Genomic DNA, 20,846 nt, shown 5'->3' on the forward strand with positions numbered 1-20,846 from the left:
ATTTCCACTATGCCCTTTCATTTTTTTTCCCGCCCCACGCCGTCCAGTTTGTGCATAATGGGCCCCGGGTGGAGAGGTGGGATGGGCTCCCCCTGGCAGGGTGCGGCCTGGTGAAGCCAGGCTGTCGAAGAAATTTTGGGAAGTGGAAAACGGCAGCCTTGGAAATAAACCATAGCCCCGTGGCCAAATTGCCACGGAATACAAATCGTCGTGTCAGCAGTCCCCTATATTTTTAAAGACATGAAAAATAAAGTCTAAGCTTTTCCAGCGTTAGATGTGGCGTCGTGCATTTTACGTTAGTGGATGGCAAAAGGAAAGCGGCACGCGTTAGGTAATGCACTTTCAATGCACGGCGGAAGGAGATTTTCCTTGTTCCGCACGGGAAAATCCAATGGCAAAAGCACATTGAAAGTGCATTATCCAGAGTGTGCAGAATTGGCACAGAGGAACCGAATTTGGGGCAGGGCTTTCAAAAATCACTGCTTGCTGCTTTGGATGAGCGCCTGCCCTGCCACAGATTCTGTTAGTCTCAAAGGTGCTCATGGCCCCCTGCTCTTTTCAGATCTGAAGATCTCAAGAAAGCTCCTCTCCTGTTCAAATGGAGGACACTTGTTAAAATGCTCATTTCAAACCTCACTTGGGGGACATTTCCTCATAAAGGAGGTTACACATTTTGCGATTTGTCTCTTGTCAAGTATTTGGGATCTCCAAAACAATAAAGATCCTGGTGATTCTGCGAACAGTGACAAATCTTGCTTAATTTAAGGAGGATTCAAGGAGAGGAGCTGTGTTGGTTTGAAGCAGCAAAACAATGTTTGAGTCCAGTGGCACCTTTAAAAACCAACAAAATTTTATTCAAGGTATGAGCTTTCATGTGCAAGCACTGCATCTGAAGAAGTGTGCTTGCATAGCCAGTTCTCTAGATCAAGAGTGGCCAAACTGTGACTCTCCAGATGTCCTCAGCCAGGGGCTCATAGTAATTGTCCATGGACATCTGGAGAGCCACAGTTTGGTCATCCCTGCTCTAGATACTATAATTGAACTGGACCCTTTGAATTAAAGTTTCAATCCAGTGGCACTTTTAAGACTCAAAAGGGAAGCTGGGAGTGAGGGTCAGTGGTTAGCTGAGAGAGAGAGCGGTTTCACTGGAGTGTGCGGGGCAGAATAGGGTCTGAAGGAGGCCAGTTCCACCACATCATTCATTGGCAGAACCCTTCCGGAAGCAGCACACCAGCAGACTAATAAATTCAGAGCTGAAATCCATGGCACGCTTGCTGCGGAGAGGCATGCCTGCAGCTGTGCCACAAATTGTTTCTAGCCATCTTCGCTGTCATTTCCGCATTTCCTTTACAGTTTGTATTCTCTTCTAAGGCAATTTCTCAAAGCAGTCTTGAGAAAAAAAGAAACAACCACCAAAGCACAAGCTCAATACTCCCCTTGCAATTGGATGCTGTCATCAGTCTTCCTTTCCTTCTTTTTAGGAAAATAAACATTTTCTTCATCTTTGTTTCCCCCCCCCCCCTCTCTAGCTTCAATTCACTTCCGATGCCATCCTTTGGGAAATTAAGGGGCCGTCCATAAAGTCTAGAAAAAGTTACAGGGCTCCTGTGCCATGACTACTTCAGAATGCAGGCGGAGGAAGTAAGATTGAATGGTCTCCTTACCAAAAAGAAAAAAAGGTTGCATGTTAAGAAGCTGGGCTCTAATCCAGTCTTCCTGAGATTACTAGACTCCCAGTTAGCTCGTATTCAGCATTACCTACCTAGGGAGCTAAGGGATACCTAAAGTTGCCAGCCTCCAGAGGGTGGCTGGAGTTCTCCTGGGATTACAACTGATCTCGGCAAGAGAGCCGTTCACCTGGAGAAAATGGCCACTTTTGACGGGGGGACTCTATGGCCTTGATGTCCTTCCTCTCTCCAAGGCACTTTCCCACGCACACCAAACGACACCCACCCGCAGATGCCGCAGCTGGGTTTCCCTGGGCGAAAGGGCCAGATCCACTTGCGAGCGGCCTCTGGGGCGGATTGAGGCCGCGGTCCTTTGGGGCGTGGGCAAGCACCCAGCACAGCAACGGCCGCGGGAAAGCGATCCCCAAGGGGGATCCACAGCAGAGCGGCTGGCCTTTCTCCAGCAGGCCCGGGCGTGATGCGCCGCTCGACATGGCCAGCTTCGCCCGCTGCTTCGTCTCCAGCCCGCCGCTTGGCCACCAGCCGCGCTGGACGCGCCGCTCTTGCTCTCTGGCCATTCCGGCCAGGCAGGCAGGCAGGAGCGCCTTGTGCGGGGGGCGCCACCCACATCCCGCCGGGTCGGGGGCTCGCATTGGCCAGCGCGGCGGAGCTGGGCGCTTGGGCGGAGGGGCCTGCGCGCTCAGCCCCTCGCCGGCCTCGCCCGTGCGCCGCATGCACTTGCAGCCTCGCCCCGCCGCCGCCGCCGCCGCCACTGCCGCGCCTGGGGGCAACCTGCTGCTGCTGCCGCTGTTGCTGCGGCTCCGTCGCTCGGCTCCGCGCCGCCTCCCGGACCCGCCAGCTCCGCCCCAGCAGGCCAGGTGGGGAGCCGCCGCGGGGTGGGAGCGCGCCGTGCCCGACGGCCGAGCGGGGTCTCCCCGGGAGCAGGCGCTGCCCCTCGGCCGGCGGCGGCCTCGCCCGGATCGTGGTAGCCGCCAGCCCGGGCGCCGCGTGCTCCGCGAGAGCCACAGGTCGCCTGGGGAGGGGAGAGGAGCGCAGCGGCGGAGCCGGGCGGGTGGGCGCGCTCGGGAGAGGCGGAGGGGGTGACCTTGGCCCGGGTGGCTCTGGCGGCGGCCGGCTGAGCGGGTCGGGAGAGCGGCGGGCCTGCGAGCCTCGGCCTCCGCAGGGGGCTGCTGGGCCGACCGCCGGCTGATTGCAGGGAGGCAGCCCCAGAGGCTCCTGCCGGCGCCCGGCTGATCTGGACAGCGCCCGTCCGCAGAGAGCCAGCTAGCCGAGGGAGAGTGGCCCCAGCGATGCAGGCGTCCTGCTGGTGCTCCCAGGGAAATGGAGCCTGCTCACGGGCCCCTGCCTGCCTCCCCAGGGTGCGCCCGTGGAGTCAGCACACACAAGCCTCGTGGATCGCCCGCTGGCCCACGGAGAACGGGGGCTTTGGAGGGTGCCGTCCCAATGTAGAGTTGCTCCGGGCCCGTCCTGCTGCTCTCCCCAGGGGAGGGGAGGTTTTGAGGGGGGTGAGAGGAATTGCAACCTGCTGTATCTGAAAATCAGAGGTGGGGGGAGAGGCAGGTGGGGCATGGCTCAGTGGCAGAGGTCCCAGGTTCAATCCCTGGCATCTCCAGTTGCAAAGGACCAGGTGTAAGGTGATGGGAAAGACCTCCGCCCTGAGACCATGGAGAAGGTTGATTGTCTGAGCTGACAATTCCCACTTGGATGGACTGAAGATATGCTTTGGCGTGGTATGAGGCAGCTTGACGTGTCCCAGCAGCATCCTGACAGAAGTTTCTTTGGAGGCCTGCTCTTCAAGATGGCTGTCCACGCTCAACCATGCCTCATATTACATCTCCCTGCTCAGAATTCTGATAACGTTGGTAGGAGAGGGGGAGGAATCATAAGTCTTCTGCATGAGAAAAGCCTTTTAAGAACTAACCGACCTGGAAACCTGGCCATCTCGGCTTCGGACAGCATTTTGGGTTGCTGGAATATTGCATTCTCCCAGAAAAGCGGCTGGTCACGGTGCATCCGTGGCAGTGTTGATTGTGGCTGCGCAGCTGTTATTGGAGCAGGCCCATATCGTCCTCCTGATTTCATTTAATTATGGGAAGTTGCATAGACACACAAATAGCAAACGTGAACAGATTGTTTCCCGCAACAAAATTATGTGGGGAAGAGACTCACCCTGGATCAGGCCAGTGAGAAATGAGAAATAAAATGTGCAATAGCAGCATCAATAGTAGCAGCAATAATATATATGGCGCATGTTCTTAATGCTCAAAGTATTTCGCACACATCACCGCAGACTTTCTTGCAACACCCACACGAGGTAGGGAAGTCTTTATATTACAGAAAATATAGCAGAAAGTGCTGGGCCTCTGGCTCCTGAGATTTTGAAGCAGACGTTTTCCAGCAGATATTACAGTCCCTTGGCCAAGGCAAATAGTGTATACCTCTCTTTCTTGATTCTCTGAAAGGTCTGGATTGATTTTGAAGAAAGGCTTCATGTGCAGGTAAACTGGAACAAGGGGAACAGTAGTAAATTCTGCCCCTTACAGTCACATGGTCTCATTCCCAGCCTAGTCTTTCATGATGAAATATGATGGTAGTTAGGATGAAATTTATTCCTTGCGTTTTAATCTTGTTCCCATAAGGGTTCCCCCCCCCCTTAGAGAAATGCCTCAATGGATAAAACATAGGATCTGGCCATCCCTTCATGCCACGATCCTGATTCATATCCGGTCCCTGCATGCCTGGTGGACATGAAACTCCTAGCTTGGGTCCTCAGACTGATAAGGAAGTACCTGCTGAAATAGCTACACAGGTCCCCTGATAAAGATGAGGCAGGCCTTAAAAGCACTCCAAGTTTGTTTCTCTGGTTTTCTGGGATCTTTGCCACAAGACTTGGCCACTGATTTGGAAGATGTTTAAAGCAGGCAAATTCACAGGGGATAGGTCTGTCAACTGCTTTTATCCATGACGGTGAAACAGAAACTTGGGCTACAGGGGCAATCTACCGCTGAATATCGGGGGGCCAGGACCAACGCCAGACAAGAAGCCCGTAATGCTATCCTTTGTGAAGATAAAATGATAGTTGGATGCAGTAAAGACATCTTCTTTGGGAGAGATGGGAGAGAGGATTTGGAATCAATCGTGTCCGTTTAAACAGGGTCTAGGAGCTTTATGGAGTACATGGCTTTTCAGTGGCCCCCCGCAAGTTAGCTTGGAGGTACAGAGAGGACGTAATTTGTTGGGGGCAACGTGTGTTGAAGCTTCTGGGCTTCCCAGAGGCATCTGGTTAGCTTCTGTAGAAAACAGGATGCTGGTCTCCATGGGGCCTCGGTCTGGTCCAGCAGGAGTCTTGTTGTGCAGCACACAAATTGCCTTCCCTTCCTCTCCCCACAACAGGCACCTTAGTGGAGCAGAGAGAGCTCTGAGAGAACTGTGGATGGCCCAAAGTCATCCAGCAGGCTCTCATGTGGAGGAGCGGGGGGTCCACCACTCTTGACTATACACCACGCTGGTTTTCTGAGATGCCTCCTTGTGTATCTTGTTCGCTGCCCTTTTGCGTCGTCTGACTTTAAAATGTGAAAAACATTCGACTGGCTGTCTCATTCTCTTGTGGGAGAGACCCGATGCAATTCAACATGCATGTTCTTGTACCGCTGCAGAAATATCCAGCTTTTTTTTTCTTTTTACTCTTTCCTACAGCTGTTCCAGCTTCAGAAACGCCTGGAAGTGTGCCTTACTTGAAAACACCAGGTAGATTTTTATCCCCTATTTCCTTTGTGATTTGACCAGTCCCGCTTCCTTTGTGGCTCATTTCTAAAGGAATATGTTTTATGACTCGCCCGATGATTCAGCATAAGAACCGCAATTACTCTTAGCTGCCCGGCATTGTTAGAAGGCCCTTCTGTAATATCTTGTTTTCCATTCCTCATTAGGATAATACACTGGAAACGATTAGCATCAAAAATTCAGCAAGTTAATTCCGAGCAGTTGCCGATTTAATTAGTGGATTAAGGTGATTAATGGGATCCAAAGAGCCACTGACTTATTAAAACCCAAGCAGCAGGCCATGGCACCCGCCCTAGTGAACCAGCCCGGCCGTCCGTCTCGTGCAGCATCCCGTTTTGCACGGCAGTGAACAAACTACTTCCGAAAGTCTTGCCATTTCCAAAGCCAGCCTGCTGTGCGATAGGAGAGGAGGCTGCCTTCCAAGAAACCCAAAGTCACCTTGAGGATGGAGAATCGGTTCTCCGGTCTAAGCACGTTGCAATGCATGGAGCAGAGCGTTTCTCTGTCATGGATTAGGCTGGCAGTGTGCCTTACGTCAGCCGCACTTCCTGTAATACCGTTTACCCTTCCCTACAGGATGAAATGGCAAGCCCTGAGTCAGGGGACACAAGGAAGAGATTGGTCTGGTTTGGTTTAGTGCATGCGGTCTCATCTGTTCCGAATGGCCAGAATGTGAAGCTATCAATGCATAGCTAGAGGTAGCATTCGCATTAATGAGTGGTAAGCGGCAGAAATGCTGTCTGAAGCGGTCTGCCCATGAGGCTGGGAGTTCGATCCCAGCAGCCGGCTCAAGGTCGACTCAGCCTTCCGTCCTTCCGAGGTCGGTGAAATGAGTACCCAGCTTGCTGGGGGGTAAACGGTAATGACTGGGGAAGGCACTGGCAAACCACCCTGTATTGAGTCTGCCATGAAAACGCTGGAGGGCGTCACCCCAAGGGTCAGACATGGCCCGGTGCTTGCACAGGGGATACCTTTACCTTTAATTCAGGAGACTAAGGTGCCTTTGGGATTCTAATTCTTTTGGCCATTGGTCTTCTGAAGCTAGTGTAGCGAGTTTTGTTTTCGTTTGTTTGTTTTTTTTAACCCAGTGGACAACGCCTCCCCTTTCTATGCACAGGCAAAGAAGTGAAAATCCCGAAGGCCCGCCATGATGTGAAACCCCGAGATGAGCAGTAGCTACTGCAACAACGGGACGGTGACCATGAGCGTCAACGAGGTGTCCACCTTTCCCCTGACTCTGGAGCAAAAAACCGGCTTTGCCTTCGTGGGGATTCTGTGCGTCTTCTTGGGACTTCTGATTATCAGATGCTTCAAAATCCTTCTGGACCCTTACAGCAGTATGCCGTCTTCCACCTGGGAGGACGAGGTGGAAGGGCTGGACAAGGGGACGTTTGAATATGCACTTGCATGAAAAACCCGTCAAGGAAGACCCTGCCTTAATTTTGATGCTTTTCATTGTGGGGGAGGGGGGGAATCTGGCTAAGGAGGCCTTTGTAACAGATGCGTGGGTTTTAAAGACCCGGTGATGGCATCTCTTTTTGTTAAATAAATCTTTCTTTTAGACTCGTAAAAGCATTTCCATGCAGCATTTGCTTGGGTTTTTCTATTAAAAAAAAAAAAATAGCACAGATTTTCTTTTAAAGAAATAATCCCAGAGGAAGAACTTCACTCGTTATGCCAATTTCTAAATTAGATGTGAATAGAGTCGCGTCAAAGATGGCGGCAAACCAAACAAGAGTGCTGCACTGGTCTCCAAGACAAATACAGATCACAGGGAAATGTAAATTGACTAATTTGTTGGGCTGCCATGAGTCAGGCTTAATACGTCACACACACACACAAAAGTTTCCACGCCAAGGAATTTGAATACATAACCTGGTTGGTCAGTGGGGGAAAAGGGGTGGCGAACGATCCTGGAGAAAGTCTCCCCTAAGGTTGCAAGAACTGGATTGTTGTAGGTGAAAACATCAAGCATCAAAGCTCCACAGTTTTGCCAACACAATGGTATTGCGTTAAGTACTCATAACATTTTCAGCTTGCGGTAAACCAGGCTCGCTAGGTTTATCATAACTCAAGTATGATACATGCACTTGTGATTCTAATGTATCTAATCATTTTTGGAACACAGCATTGAAAGTGGTGTCTTCAATTCATTCTACGCACTGTTCCGTCAGTGTTCAGACTGAACTTTTCTCTCTGGTTTCAAAACCCTTGGTTTTAAAGGTTGTGAAATAATAAAAAAAAATGGCAGAGATTTCACAGTGCAATCCTGGAGCATTACGCTTGCTACCAGCAGCCGTGTCAGTTTGGTGTAGAGAGCCAGTTTGGTGTAGTGGTTAGGAGTGCGGACTTCTAATCTGGCAAGCCAGGTTCGATTCTGCGCTCCCCCACATGCAGCCAGCTGGGTGACCTTGGGCTCCCCGCAGCACTGATGAAGATGTTCTGACCGAGCAGTGATATCAGGGCTCTCGCAGCCTCACCCACCCCACAGGGTGTCTGTTGTGGGGAGAGGAAAGGGAAGGCGACTGTAAGCCGCTTTGAGCCTCCTTCGGGTAGGGAAAAGCAGCATATAAGAACCAACTCTTCTTCTTCTTCTTCTTCTTCTTCTTCTTCTTCTTCTTCTTCTTCTTCTTCTTCTTCTTCTTCTTCTTCTTCTTCTTCTTCTTCTTCTTCTTCTTCTTCTTCTTCATGCAGAGCATGGATCACTAGTGAAGTACACACCTCCTGTCAGGCCTCCTGGATGCGTCCCCCTGTCCTTTAAATCTTGCAAGGCGACGATTACTTCTGTAATGGGCTTCCACTGCATTTTGGTTGCGTATCTTAAAGATTTTCCCCATGGCTATGGCATAAGATGCTTTCACATCAATAATGTAACGGAGGGGAGAGGGAGTGGACTTTGGAGGCAGTTTGAGTGTAACCAGTAACATGGGATCATCGGAGAAGCCAAGCCAGTCGAATGGAGGAAATGCTAATGCAACAGGTTCTGTTTGTAGCTAAAGTTACACTGATCAGGCACTGCCACATAAATCCAGCTTTTATGCATCCTGTAAGACTTCTTGAAGCAACCACGAGGGACCAGTTGGGGGCTTTATCTAAGAAAAGCACTAAGATCCACTCTGCCACGATCCAGCCATGCGGCACATCTCTACGAAGGCGCAAAGAGACTGTGACAAATTGCTCTTCAAGGTCACCTCTTAACTCCAGCGGGGAAAGCAAGAATGACAATATTTGACAGTCATTTGATTGCGTTTAAAGAAATGTTGGAAACAGGATTTCATCTCTGTGTTGTGGCTTTTCTTTTCTTTTTTTTTAAGAGGTGCTTGGAGAAATGCAGAGATAAGCCAGTTGGCTCAGGCTGGTCATTCATTCATCTCTGTAATTTCATATTGTACCATTTGCCTAGACGAATGACAGCGGAGGGGATAATTGCGGATCTGTCAGCTAAACAAAATGCCGCTCAGGCTACTTTGGGTTTTTGAAAGGGAAACCCAAAAAGAACACAGAGCCAGGGTCAAACGCTGCAAGAAATGTGCATGCTGTGCTTTGCATACAGGAGGCTCCAGGTTCCACCTCTGTCCCCTCCACTCGTTGGAGGGCCTTGGGTAGCAAAACAGCAAAGACCTCTCGTCCCAAAACCTCTGCGAGTGGTTGGCAGCACAACAGACCACTGTGTTGGGAGCATCTCAGTCAAACCTGCGTTCAGCCATGGACACCCGGAATGGGATTTATCGGTGGCCCATGGTCTGGTTTGGCGCACATGTGATCTGCAAGCCAGACTGAATCTGAGCCTCAGCTGGCAATGGTTTTAAAGATGGCAAGGTGGGAACAGAGGGGACACCCCCCTGGAGAGTTCTGTATCGAATATAGTGGCCGGCATAGTGCAGGGGGTTGGACTAGATGACCCAGGAGGTCCCTTCCAACTCTCTCGTTCTCTGATTCTATAATTCAGTGATTCTATGATTCATTCCTACTCTTAGGAGGACTTTTGTCTGCATTTGTCTTTTACACTCTTGAAGTGAGCAAAGGTCCTGAAGATGCACGCTCTCACTTCAGGGACCCTGCATGAACGCCCATGGGAAGACAGTGTGAGGACAAAATGGAGACCGCTTTTTGCGGGGGTGATGCAAAGCTCTGTCTAATGCAGTTGCTCTCTGTTAGAAGTCAGGAAGCTGACAGGAATTGAATATGGATGCTCCATTTGTAGCTGTTATGATTAATAGCCACTGATAAGCCTTCCCTCCATGAATCTGTTCAACCTCCTTAAGGAAATTTTATATCCTAGAGGCCACCGCCATATCTCGTGGCAGTAAATTCAAGACATTAAGTAAGCCTTTCGGGAAGAGCTGTTTTTTCGGGAACAGCAACACAACTAGGGTTGCCAGCTCTGGGTTGGGAAATAACTGGAGACTTTCTGAGTAGAGCCAGGAGTGGGTGGGATTTGGGATGGGGAGGAACCTCAGAGTCCCCCCTCCAAAGCAGCCATTTTTTCCAGGGGAACTGGTCTCTGTTGCCTGGAGATGACCTGTAAAACCGAAAGAACCTCAGCCCCAACCTGGGGACTGGCCTCCCTAATACACAACCCCAGATACGCTTCCCAAGAGCGGACGCCACAACTCCTGAATCTGTAGAAGACGGCATGAAGGAGACAAAAAGGAACTCTGATCTCACCGCCTAAATATATATAAAAAACACTCCATTCCCTACAAATATTTGAGACTGGGGCAAAAGAAAGGCAGAGCAATCTCCTCTGATTTGTGGAAGCAACAAGTTACTTTGGGGAACAAAAACTAGGCCCATCCTCAGAACGACCCAGGGCAACTGAGAGCCACTTCATGGACGAAGATTCTATCTGGGACTCACCCCCCTATGCAGACACACACCATATTATTCCTGTACCTTCTATGTTCTTTATGATATTGGGCATCCAAATAATTTGTACTAAGGCTTTCTTTTATACAACAAATTTGGTATTCGTTTAGAGGATGAAATGTAGATGTCAGGAAAGGAGATCTCCCACAGCCCCGGAGCTCCCAGCTACTGAAGAACTAGCAAGTTGCTTTAGCAAGAAGGTTAACAACAATGGAAGATCTTTCCCACTACTTGCTTGAGTGTAGTTTCTGCAATCAGACCGGAAGATAGGATAAACCGTCTTCCGGCCATTCTGCAAAAGATCGCCTTATTGCAGGATGCCAACAAAAGCTGTCACAAAAAATGTCACTTACGCGTGTTGTTATCCATTCCAGTTTCCAAGCCGTGCCATGGGCTGTTGGCTGTCCTTACGACGAGACGTCAATTTGATCCTGTAGTGGTTTCATCACTATTGTCTTCTTTCAATGCTCTTTTCTCTGTTGGAGCCACTGGTTGGGGTGGGAGCACACAAAAAAGCTTTCATAATTTAGAATCATAGAATCATAGAGTTGGAAGGGGCCATACAGGCCATCTAGTCCAACCCCCTGCTCATAGAATCACAGAATCATAGAATCATAGAATCATAGAGTTGGAAGGGGCCATACAGGCCATCTAGTCCAACCTCCTGCTCAACGCAGGATCAGCCCAAATTTGAGACCCAGGGTGACAAATCTTTTACAATATCTGTCTGTACTGCATACAAGTTTAATTTTTTTTAACGTCCAAGCTTAGTCAAGTGAATGATGCAAATATTTAAGAACAAAAGTGTTTTCAGTGATCCTAATTCCATCATATTTTTCTTGGGAGAGAGAAAAATGGCCGAATTTAGTCTGTGGCTGGCACTTAACCCGCAGTTAACCTTTTTGACGGAGAAGCATTTGCACCAGCTTCTTGCCTTAATCACAACTAACTCTAGCTGGATTAGACCCGGTGCGTGAAATAAAAGTATGACCTTGTAATGCTCCAGGCGGTAAAACAATCCCACAGATTAGCATGCATATGCGAGAACTTTCAAAATGGTTTACACCTATTTAAGTAGCACATGACTTCCTGGGAACGTTGTCCATGACAGCCGGGCGGATACTTATTCTGGCAACTCAACAGAACAGAGGTCACGATCTTGAAGGGTGTCTCAGTCACTTTCAGCAAGAGGTAGGTGCCAAGTCTATCTCCTTCCGGGCGAGAATTAATGGGCTCATTACTAGCTAATATTTAACCAACAAAAATATTCCTGTGAACATATGGCTAGGGATATCAGAGGTTCCACTTCGAACTTCGGGACCGGCTGATCTGACGAGTGTTCAATAGCGAACAAAAGGACCAGCCATTGAGTTCTGTGGTGACAAAAAGCGTCAACGCTGCACAGCAGGGGGGGAAATGAAGTAAACCGATTTTTGCACAAAATAAGGGGACAAGCGGCAGGTGAAACCAACCGGACGGCATCCATTTATCTTTAAACTGAGTTTTAATACGCTTAAAGGTAACCGACCGAAGCCAGCAGGTCCCACTAAATTTATACTTCAAGGCACCACTGAGATTATTTGTAAGAGGTAAGTCTTTGTTTTAAAATGCTTCTCATATTAGAATATTCATTCATTAACTGTCTGTATGGATTTTTTTTTATTTGGAAGCTTTCGCCATAATAAGCAGAAAAGATCATATGGATAGAGTTTGCCTGTTTTCTCCTAAGTAACAACATCCCAAAAATTCAGCAGTAAATATGAATGGACCAGAGGAGAATAATTCATCAGTGTGCATTCAGTCAAAGGGGGGAGAGGTCCAGAAAATAAGCCGTATTGCCAAGAAACTCGAGCCTATTTTTGCACAGGAACACTTGAGTGTTACGTTCGCAGAAATAAGGCTGGTATGGTATGAATTTCCACAATGATGGGGTGCTGGTCAGGCTAAACCGTTCTTTTCACACATTCAAAGATGACAGATTTCAACGCTAGGTGATTACGAATTAGTAAGACTATTCACAACCCGATTTTAGGAGGAGGAGGCCTTAAATTTTAACAATCTAATTGCCTAAAACCAGTATTCTAAAGAGCTGTTGGGGGTCTACCAGTTGGGAGTACGCATACTAGGTTACATAAACCATGGTCCAGTTCAGTACTTGTGGATGTATTAAAGAAACGCACCCCAATGCTGACGTGTGTGTGTCTGGTTTTTAATGTTAATTGCTGAGGCATCAGCCTTAATGTTCATTATTTTGAATAATATTAAAACTTTGATTTTGACAACGGGTATACGAGCATGCTATGTTTTCATTTCTTTTCGTTTTTGTTCGTGCTCGTCGTGTTTCCCTCCCGCTGATTTTATTTGCTAGTTGGTCCATTTCAGGCACTTCTTCCACATCGTTTGAATGTCATTTATAAGCAGAAACAACTATAAAACCTAATTCCAATTTTACTATCAATTTTTTTTTCATTATTTTGGGTTGGGAAAAAAATGACTGCAGAGTTTCATCAAGCAGTGAGCAACCAGAAATGAAAACTTCTGAATGGAATTTTGGAAAGATAGCAGGGTGGTCATAACATTCAGCAGCATCTCTCATTTTAAGCAACAAAATAACTTGCAGTTTCACAAACGAAAGCTACCAGTCCTCCTAGACTGGGATCCTCCCCCCCCCCCCCCATTTGCCTATTATTGTAACTCACAAGAAGCAAAGTAGCTTCAAAGTGTGCCCTGATCCTTCAGCCCCCTCAAATTAAAATTGCTCTTCACTAATTAATCAGACAAATAGATTAATCTGCCAAGCGAACTGACTGCATTTTACGGTCCTAACATCTTGCAGCCACCAAGCCAAAACTTGCTGCAAGCAACAACCTCAAAGTCCATGAAAAGAAGAAGAAGAAGAAGAGTTGGTTCTTATATGCCGCTTTTCCCTACCCGAAGGAGGCTCAAAGTGGCTTACAGTCGCCTTCCCATTCCTCTCCCCACAACAGACACCCTGTGAGGTGGGTGAGGCTGAGAGAGCCCTGATATCACTGCTCGGTCAGAACAGTTTTATCAGTGCTGTGGCGAGCCCAAGGTCACCCAGCTGGTTGCATGTGGGGGAGTGCAGAATCGAACCCGACATGCCAGATTCTGTGTTTTCAGGGTGTTTCAAAATCTGAAATACTGTTGGAAATCCTGACCCTTCTCCATCTGGTAATCAAGGGCAAACTCGCCACTGTCTTTAAGGGACCGGGATATTCCTCTTCTAACTTGGCAGGAAATATCTGTATATTGACTCACGTTTATCTTTAATGGGACCCAGTCTTGCATTTCATGTACATTAAAGTTTGACCATCTGCTGCTGTTTATTTCAACATGTCTATAAAACAAGAGCTTGCCATGTGAAGAGAATGCAAAACTGGTCCCTGGAATTTAATAGCCGATACCTGTATCTGTTCCATAGTCATTTGCTCATGTGTAGGCCATCCAGTCCAAATGAGCCAATCGCAACTGAGCTGTATGATCCCACACATTCCTTTGTGTTGCTGTTCTCATCCCCACCCCCAGAAAATAGTGGATTTGGAATGTTTAAACCAACTTTGCAGAGCATAAGGGCAGCCATTCACGTTCTTATACAGAAGACTCAGGCTCAAACTTCAGACAGGGTCCCAAGTCCAAATAAACAAACAAACAAACAAACAAAATATCACTGTTCCAATATCTTTGCTATTCTAATTTATTTTATTTAGATCCTGCTCTTCTCCCCAAAACAGCTTACAACATCCTTCTCCTCTCCATTTACAGTAACAGCCCTCTAAAGTAGATTAGACCAAGGTCAAGTGAGTGGTCCAAGGTCACCCAGGGAGCATCCACGGCAAAACAGGGGTTTGAACCTGGATTTCCCAGATCTGAGTCCTGTATGACAGGGGTAGTCAACCTGTGGGCCTCCAGATGTCCATGGACTACAATTCCCATGAGCCCCTGCCAGCATTTGCGACTTGGTGCGACTTTAGCTGTAAGACACCAAATGAGCGAGCTAAAAAATAGCACGCTTTCTTCCTACGTTTGACGGCAGACACACACACAACTAAAATGTAGCATATTTCTTTCTGTGTTTGATGGCAGGCCCCACTTTGTAATGACTGCGTAAGAGAGACCAGCGAAGTCTCCAATGAATGATTCACCGCAATCACTCAAGAGCTGCTACAGTCCTACACTGAGAATCTGACGACAAAGGAACAGAAAAAAAATTGTGAAAATAAAACCAAACATCCACAAATATGAATAATTCTCCAAATGTCTTTTCGGATCCGGGTCCAAATAGGTTTCAGGTCAATGTAATTAACGAAAGCCGTGACAGTACAGGGCCGGCCCCGGAAGACCCCAACCCTCAGTGTTACGAAGAAACGTCTTTTGCCGAGAGCACCAATAACAGGCTACATGTCAGCTACAGACCTGGAAACCGAGAGCTGTACAATAATTTATTTCAAAATGAGGACACGGCTAAAACAGACGGAAGCTTTCATCCCTATGATACGCATAGTAACACATACTACCTGAAAACTTTTGGCCATAATACAGTGGAGGCTATCCCTAAAATTGATTATTACCGAAACACCGGCAGCATCACCGGAGCCAAAATGATCCGGCCAAGCCTGATGGACATTCATGAACAGCTGGCAAAGGTATGTTGGGATAAAGGAAAGGCAAACATTCTGTTGGCTATTTGTTTGTAACAGAATGCCCTTGATCCAAAGGAAGTCAGAGAGTCAAGTGTGCTTCTAACACTTCAGACATGCAGGTGGATTACTCAGAAGTGAATCCTCCTGTGTTAAAATGACTGTGTGTACTCTGGGAGCAAAGGTAAATTTGGGTAACCTAAATCATGGCACCAGAAAAAGTTACAGCAGCTGTGGTTCAAATTTAGTGCATCTAGCTCAAAAAAAGACACCAGGGGACCCCTGGATACCTTCAGCTCAAGTGACATTCAGGGTATCCATGGTGGTAGAGAAGTCAATCAGCACCCTCTACACCAGGGGTAGTCAACCTGTGGTCCTCCAGATGTCCATGGACTACAATTCCCATGAGCTCCTGCCAGAAAATGCTGGCAGGGGCTCATGGGAATTGTAGTCCATGGACATCTGGAGGACCACAGGTTGACTACCCCTGCTCTACACCATCCCCTCTAGGTGGTGAAGATTCGGGGTTTTGGCTAGGAGGAGTTTTTTGCCATTTCATCTTGGTTTTATGGGGAAGGATATTTATATATGGGTTTTTATATTGTTTTATTGGATTGTATTTTGGGGTTTTTATGGAGTGATGTAATCCGCCTCGAGCCTTTTGGGGGAGGTGGATAATAAATAAAATGATAATAATAATTGTTATTATTGTTTAGAACATTGCAGTTACTTCAGTGGACAAATTCACCAAAGCAGATGGCACTACAGGGGGGGAAACAGAACCCAAGAACGAAGAAGAAACCCAAGGGGGCTTTGTCAAATTTGGATGGGTGAAAGGTGTCCTGGTAAGCAGAACATATTTGGGATGACAATTCCATTCTGCTCCCTTTGTCTGCATTGCACCTTCGGGGCCGGGGAAGACATGCAGTTGCTTGCGCTAGAGATGATGACATGGTTAGCACATCACCTTTCCATGCTTTGTGATACGTATGCATGGGCTGGTTTGGGTTAGAACCACTATCTTGCTTTAACATTATATCTTGTTTTTGCTCCATTTTCAAACTTTAATTTTTAAATTTCTGTTTTGGCAATGCTATCCTAAGCGCCTTCAGCACCCCTGTTATTTTTAGGTGTCATTCAATGCTGTTTCTCTGACTGTTATTTTATAGCGCTGTGGCCTAATGGCTATATAATAGTTTTTATCTGATCTGATCCTAAGCCAGGCAACTTCACCCTTTAGCTGCTAACATTGCTTGCATTCTGCAGCGACACAGTAACACAACTCTCTTTGTTCAACGTTTAGGTGAGGTGCATGCTGAATATTTGGGGTGTGATGCTTTTCATTCGCCTGTCCTGGATCGTAGGCCAAGCTGGAATAGGTATGCTTTTTTAAAGTCCATTTTTAAAAAAAAAAAGACCTCTGTACGGGGAAAAACAAGAGAAACACTATTAATCTTTAAACTGAAGTGTGAATTGGCACGGAACAGGCATTCAGGCCTTCTGGAATCTTTTCCATTGTATCCGAAGGCAAAGTTAACTAAACCAACGCTGGAATTTTCCAGACTGTTAAACACATTACCCCTTTGAACAGTCTAGATGTAGCACACGTCAATCCCCGTTTCCCTGCCACTAAAATCAACAGGACTGAAGCACATCTAACTGTGCTGGATACAGCCTTTGTGCAAAATACGGTTAAGATTGGCATTTGGAAGAACCTTCTATATTCTAAAAACTAGCTAATATTGGAAGACTAAAACCTGGCAGTTTCTCAGAAAGTACAGTGCTTTGAAACCATTGGTGTGCAAAAATCATTTCATGCCGTGCATTTGTGCTGAAAGGAAAATGAATACAGACCCGTGACAATCTATGAAGGGTTCTGCTCCCCCAGCATCGGCAACTAACAGCAGGTGTCCAAGGAAACTGATTTGCCCTAACTAGTTAAGTAACTCAATGGTGGGGAATACCATCAAGTCATGGCCAACTTCTGGAGATCCAATAGGAAAGGGATGAACAGAGGTGGTTTGCCATTGCCCGCCTCAGTACCGCGGTCTCCCATCCAAATACAAACCAAGGTCAACCCTGCTGACCTTCCAAGATGTGATAAAACCAGGCTCACCTGGAGTAGGCAGGCCAAGGCAAAACTTGTGCATTACAGAGTCTTCCATCTTTCTCTGAACTCATGTGCTTTTTCTTTCTATCTATCTATCTATCTATCTATCTATCTATCTATCTATCTATCTATCTATCTATCTATCTATCTATCTATCTATCTATCCATCTATCCATCCATCCATCCATCCATCCATCAATCCACCCACCCACCCACCCACCCATCCATCCATCCATCCATCCATCCATCCATCCATCCACCCACCCACCCACCCATCCATCCATCCATCCATCCATCCATCCATCCATCCATCCATCCATCCATCACTATGTGTGACTTCTATACCACGCCCTCGTGATTGCTCGCCTCAGGAGTGGTAAACAACAGATTTGGTAACAATCAATATAAGACCTAAATACATAAATATGAGAAGCATTCACAAAACATTATTAAAATATAATATGAAATAAGATAGATGAGATTGAAATAATTATAAAAATGTTAAACTCCATTATGGGGAAGGGGGAAGATAGGATGAGGGAGGCCCAGTCTGATGTTAGCAGTTCCTTCTGCTGACCCCAACCAAATGCCTAGTCAAGAGATCCAACTTGCAGGTCCTACAGAACTCTGCCAGGTCAAGCCGGGCCCTGATGTCTCCAGGGTGCTCATTCCACCAAGCGAGAGCCAGGGCCAAAAAGGCCCAGGCTCTGGCTGAGGTCAAGCGAACTTCCCTCGGTCAGGGACCACCAACCAATTTCATTTGCCACTCTACGGACTGTCCGAGTGATGGAAGGTCCACTGGGATCCTGGAAGGTCCACCGTATTGCTTTAGAGTGGGCTTCAAAGACAGATCAATATAAATTATTAGTTAATTATATTCCCTTTATTTGTTAATTATATTGCTCCAAACCTACGAACCAGATTATTGTTGATTCAATTGTGTCTGTTCTTCTGTTCCAAGTTACAATACAAAGTAACGCAGTGCTTTTTTTCTTTTTACGGGCTCAGTTGTGACATGGGAACAAGTGAGACGCCATTAAAAGGAAAGCGTAGGAATCAAAGTGCATAATAACTATTACGCTGTTCATTTCTTTTTAATGGATTGAGCAGAAACCTCCGTTTCCGTAGCCGCAGTTAGCGCATGTCAGATTTCCTGTTGTTTCGGAGAGGCCTGTAGCAGCATTGTATCCAGGAAAATAGCATAAGGGGCTGATTCAAAAGACACGCCCATCTTCCTTTCTCCTGTCACGGAGAGTGCTTTTTATGTTCGGGATGGAGGGGACTCACATGGTACAGCCTTGTCATGTTTACAGAACTGAGCCATGTTATTTGGGAATACATGTTAAACAGTAATCCCTAAGCTAGTTGATATGTACTAACTCTTAAAATGAATCAGATGGACTTTCTTAGCCTTGCATCTGAAATTAGAGGCTATCTTAAAAGCCAGAGGTGTGTGGTAGTTAGAAATTCAGGCTAGGATCTGGGGGATCCAGGTTCAAATCCCCACATTGCCATGGGTGCTTTGCTGGGTGACTGGGGGTCCATCACACATACTCTGCCTAACCTACCCCACAGGGTTGTTGTGAGGATAAAATGGAGAAGAAGGGAATGCTGCTTTGTTTTCTCATTCCAAAGGAAGGCAGAGATAGATAGATAGATAGATAGATAGATAGATAGATAGATAGATAGATAGACAGACAGACAGACAGACAGACAGACAGACAGACAGACAGACAGACAGACAGACAGACAGACAGACAGACAGATCGATCTTCGGCCATGTGCCAATAATATGTATCGACCAATTCTAGGCTCACACCAGAGATGAATTATTATATACAATCAAGACTGAAATTCATTGACTGTCTTATGAAGTAACTCAAAACCATAACTGATATGAACGCAACCCTACGGGAGCAACACATACATGCATTGTCTCTCACAGAAAAGGGAAAGATCTAGTTAGTTGCCATAATGGATTGTGTTGCATGCAGTTTGTGGTGAAAGGCAGTGCCTGGGAGGGGTGACTCTAAAAAAATATTTGCAACAGCTAACCAAGGGCGGGCTATAAAAATTAATGTGTTGTTGTTGTTATAGAACTCAAGGTGTTTTGTGTGGGATTCTCCTACCCAGGGCCTGACCAACCTAAAGTCTCCTTCAGCAGGTCTCTGCAATATGTGCCTTCCAGGGTACACTGGGATCAGGTCCATACTGGAGTTCCCTGCGCTCTTGTCTCAGTGCCAGAGAAGGCAACCAGAAAAGCAGGGGAAATGTATATGCTTGCCAAGAGAAAGTGCAACAAAAACCAGGGTTTCGTACCTTTTTCTCCCTGTCTGGGAGAAACACAGACCCCCACCATTTTCTCTAGAGCAGCTGGGTATGTTGGAGGTTCCACCACAGGACCTTTCCTCCCACAGTATACAGCCTGCTGTTCTGTCAAGCCAAAAGAATGCACTTCCAAACTAGGGCCCATTCTGCACACATAGGATAATGCACTTTCAATGTACTTTTGCAGCTGGCTTTTCCTGTGCAGAACAGGAAAATCTACTTCTGAAGTGCATTGAAAGTGCATTATCTATTGTGTGCGGAATACGCCCAGGTTTCTTCTGTCGCTTAAACAGGTACAACAACGGCTGTGTCTCTCACTTAGTATACTGAGAACAGCACACCTGTGTCACATACCAACCCCCTGGAAATGCTTGTGGACATCCTCTTAAGTTCAAAGCTCCCTGTTTTGTGGAGAATGGATGAGAATCTACACACAAGCAAAAGCCATAGCTTATATTTCTTAAATTCCCTGTTCAACTCTCTAGCATCCCTTCAGGTGCAGTTTGTCTGAGTGAGGATTTCTGGGTATGTTTTGGAAATTTGGGGGAGGGGGATTCTATGTATTTGAATGTTAAAAAGAAAGGGTTGGGTTTGTTTTTTTGGGGGGTTTTTTGCTTTTGACAAGAGTTTATAGACAAAAAACCTTGCTAATGTGTATGTGGGGGGGATTTGCCAATCTATGCAGCGTTATATGTTTGCATTTGGCACTGTGCCTGACAAAAAGGTGCTCACAGGTTTTATGATGCATGCCAAATGAAGCCTTGCAGCTGGAAGCACATATAAGTATATGCTTTGCCATGAAAACCCTGCATCTTAACACTGGCAAGACTTTGCTCCGGGCTTTCATGCAAAATTAGTTTCTTTTCTTTTCTTTTTTTTAAGGGCAGTTGAGTAACTTATTGCTCTCATCAAGAAGCATTGCTTTGTTCCGGGGTGTGAAAATAGCCACGGGCAAGAGTGATTTATTTTAACGTTAGTTAATGTCCTTACATCTGGGGTTTTAATCTAAACTTTAATCAGATCTTGCCATTACTTTGTTGCAAGAGTGGTTCCCGTGGCCTTGGTTTCCACACGGACGTCTACAGTTATCACTTGGCAGCCATCAAATATAGATACACTTTCCGGCCTCCCCCCCCCCCCATGCTATGTGAGGGCGGAGACAATGACCTTGCATTTCGGCATCTACTTGCTTACCCCCGCCCATGAGGACATGTGGGTTAAATATTTTAAATCCAATATGCAGGGTCAGTTCCTGTGTGAATGGAGGGGGTACCCTGGATGATGATGATGATGATCATCATCATCATCATCATCATCATCATCATTTATTTATTTAATTAATTAATTTTTAGACCACCCTTCTCCAAATAGGTCTCAGGGCGGTTTACAACATAAACAGTTAAAACACAA

General features: G+C 46.7%; 2 protein-coding genes across 4 annotated transcripts in view; both read left to right on the forward strand.

Annotated features, from left to right (window-relative positions):
- Positions 1-2,119: 2,119 nt before the first annotated feature.
- On the forward strand, positions 2,120-7,036 carry CTXN2 (cortexin 2). 2 transcript variants are annotated; one of them, XM_077318153.1, is made up of 3 exons: positions 2,120-2,545; positions 5,385-5,435; positions 6,589-7,036. In XM_077318153.1, exon 3 carries the CDS (start codon positions 6,637-6,639, stop codon positions 6,880-6,882), a length of 246 nt encoding a protein of 81 aa, XP_077174268.1. In that variant the 5' UTR covers positions 2,120-2,545; positions 5,385-5,435; positions 6,589-6,636; the 3' UTR covers positions 6,883-7,036. The 2 variants fall into 2 exon arrangements, with proteins under 2 accessions (XP_077174268.1, XP_077174269.1); XM_077318154.1 differs by lacking the exon at positions 2,120-2,545 and adding an exon at positions 2,574-2,695.
- A 4,589-nt stretch (positions 7,037-11,625) lies between these two features.
- Positions 11,626-20,846, forward strand: part of SLC12A1 (solute carrier family 12 member 1) — a 46,821-nt gene continuing 37,600 nt past the window's right edge. For both annotated transcript variants that reach the window (XM_077318149.1, XM_077318150.1), the window contains exons 1-4: positions 11,626-11,929; positions 14,445-15,004; positions 15,715-15,843; positions 16,302-16,377. In XM_077318149.1, the coding sequence (XP_077174264.1) occupies positions 14,600-15,004; positions 15,715-15,843; positions 16,302-16,377 (610 nt within the window). In that variant the 5' untranslated portion in view covers positions 11,626-11,929; positions 14,445-14,599. The remainder of the gene's footprint in view (positions 11,930-14,444; positions 15,005-15,714; positions 15,844-16,301; positions 16,378-20,846) is intronic.

This window comes from Paroedura picta, chromosome 18, assembly GCF_049243985.1.
Source record: "Paroedura picta isolate Pp20150507F chromosome 18, Ppicta_v3.0, whole genome shotgun sequence".
Classification (NCBI taxonomy): Eukaryota; Metazoa; Chordata; class Lepidosauria; order Squamata; family Gekkonidae; genus Paroedura; species Paroedura picta.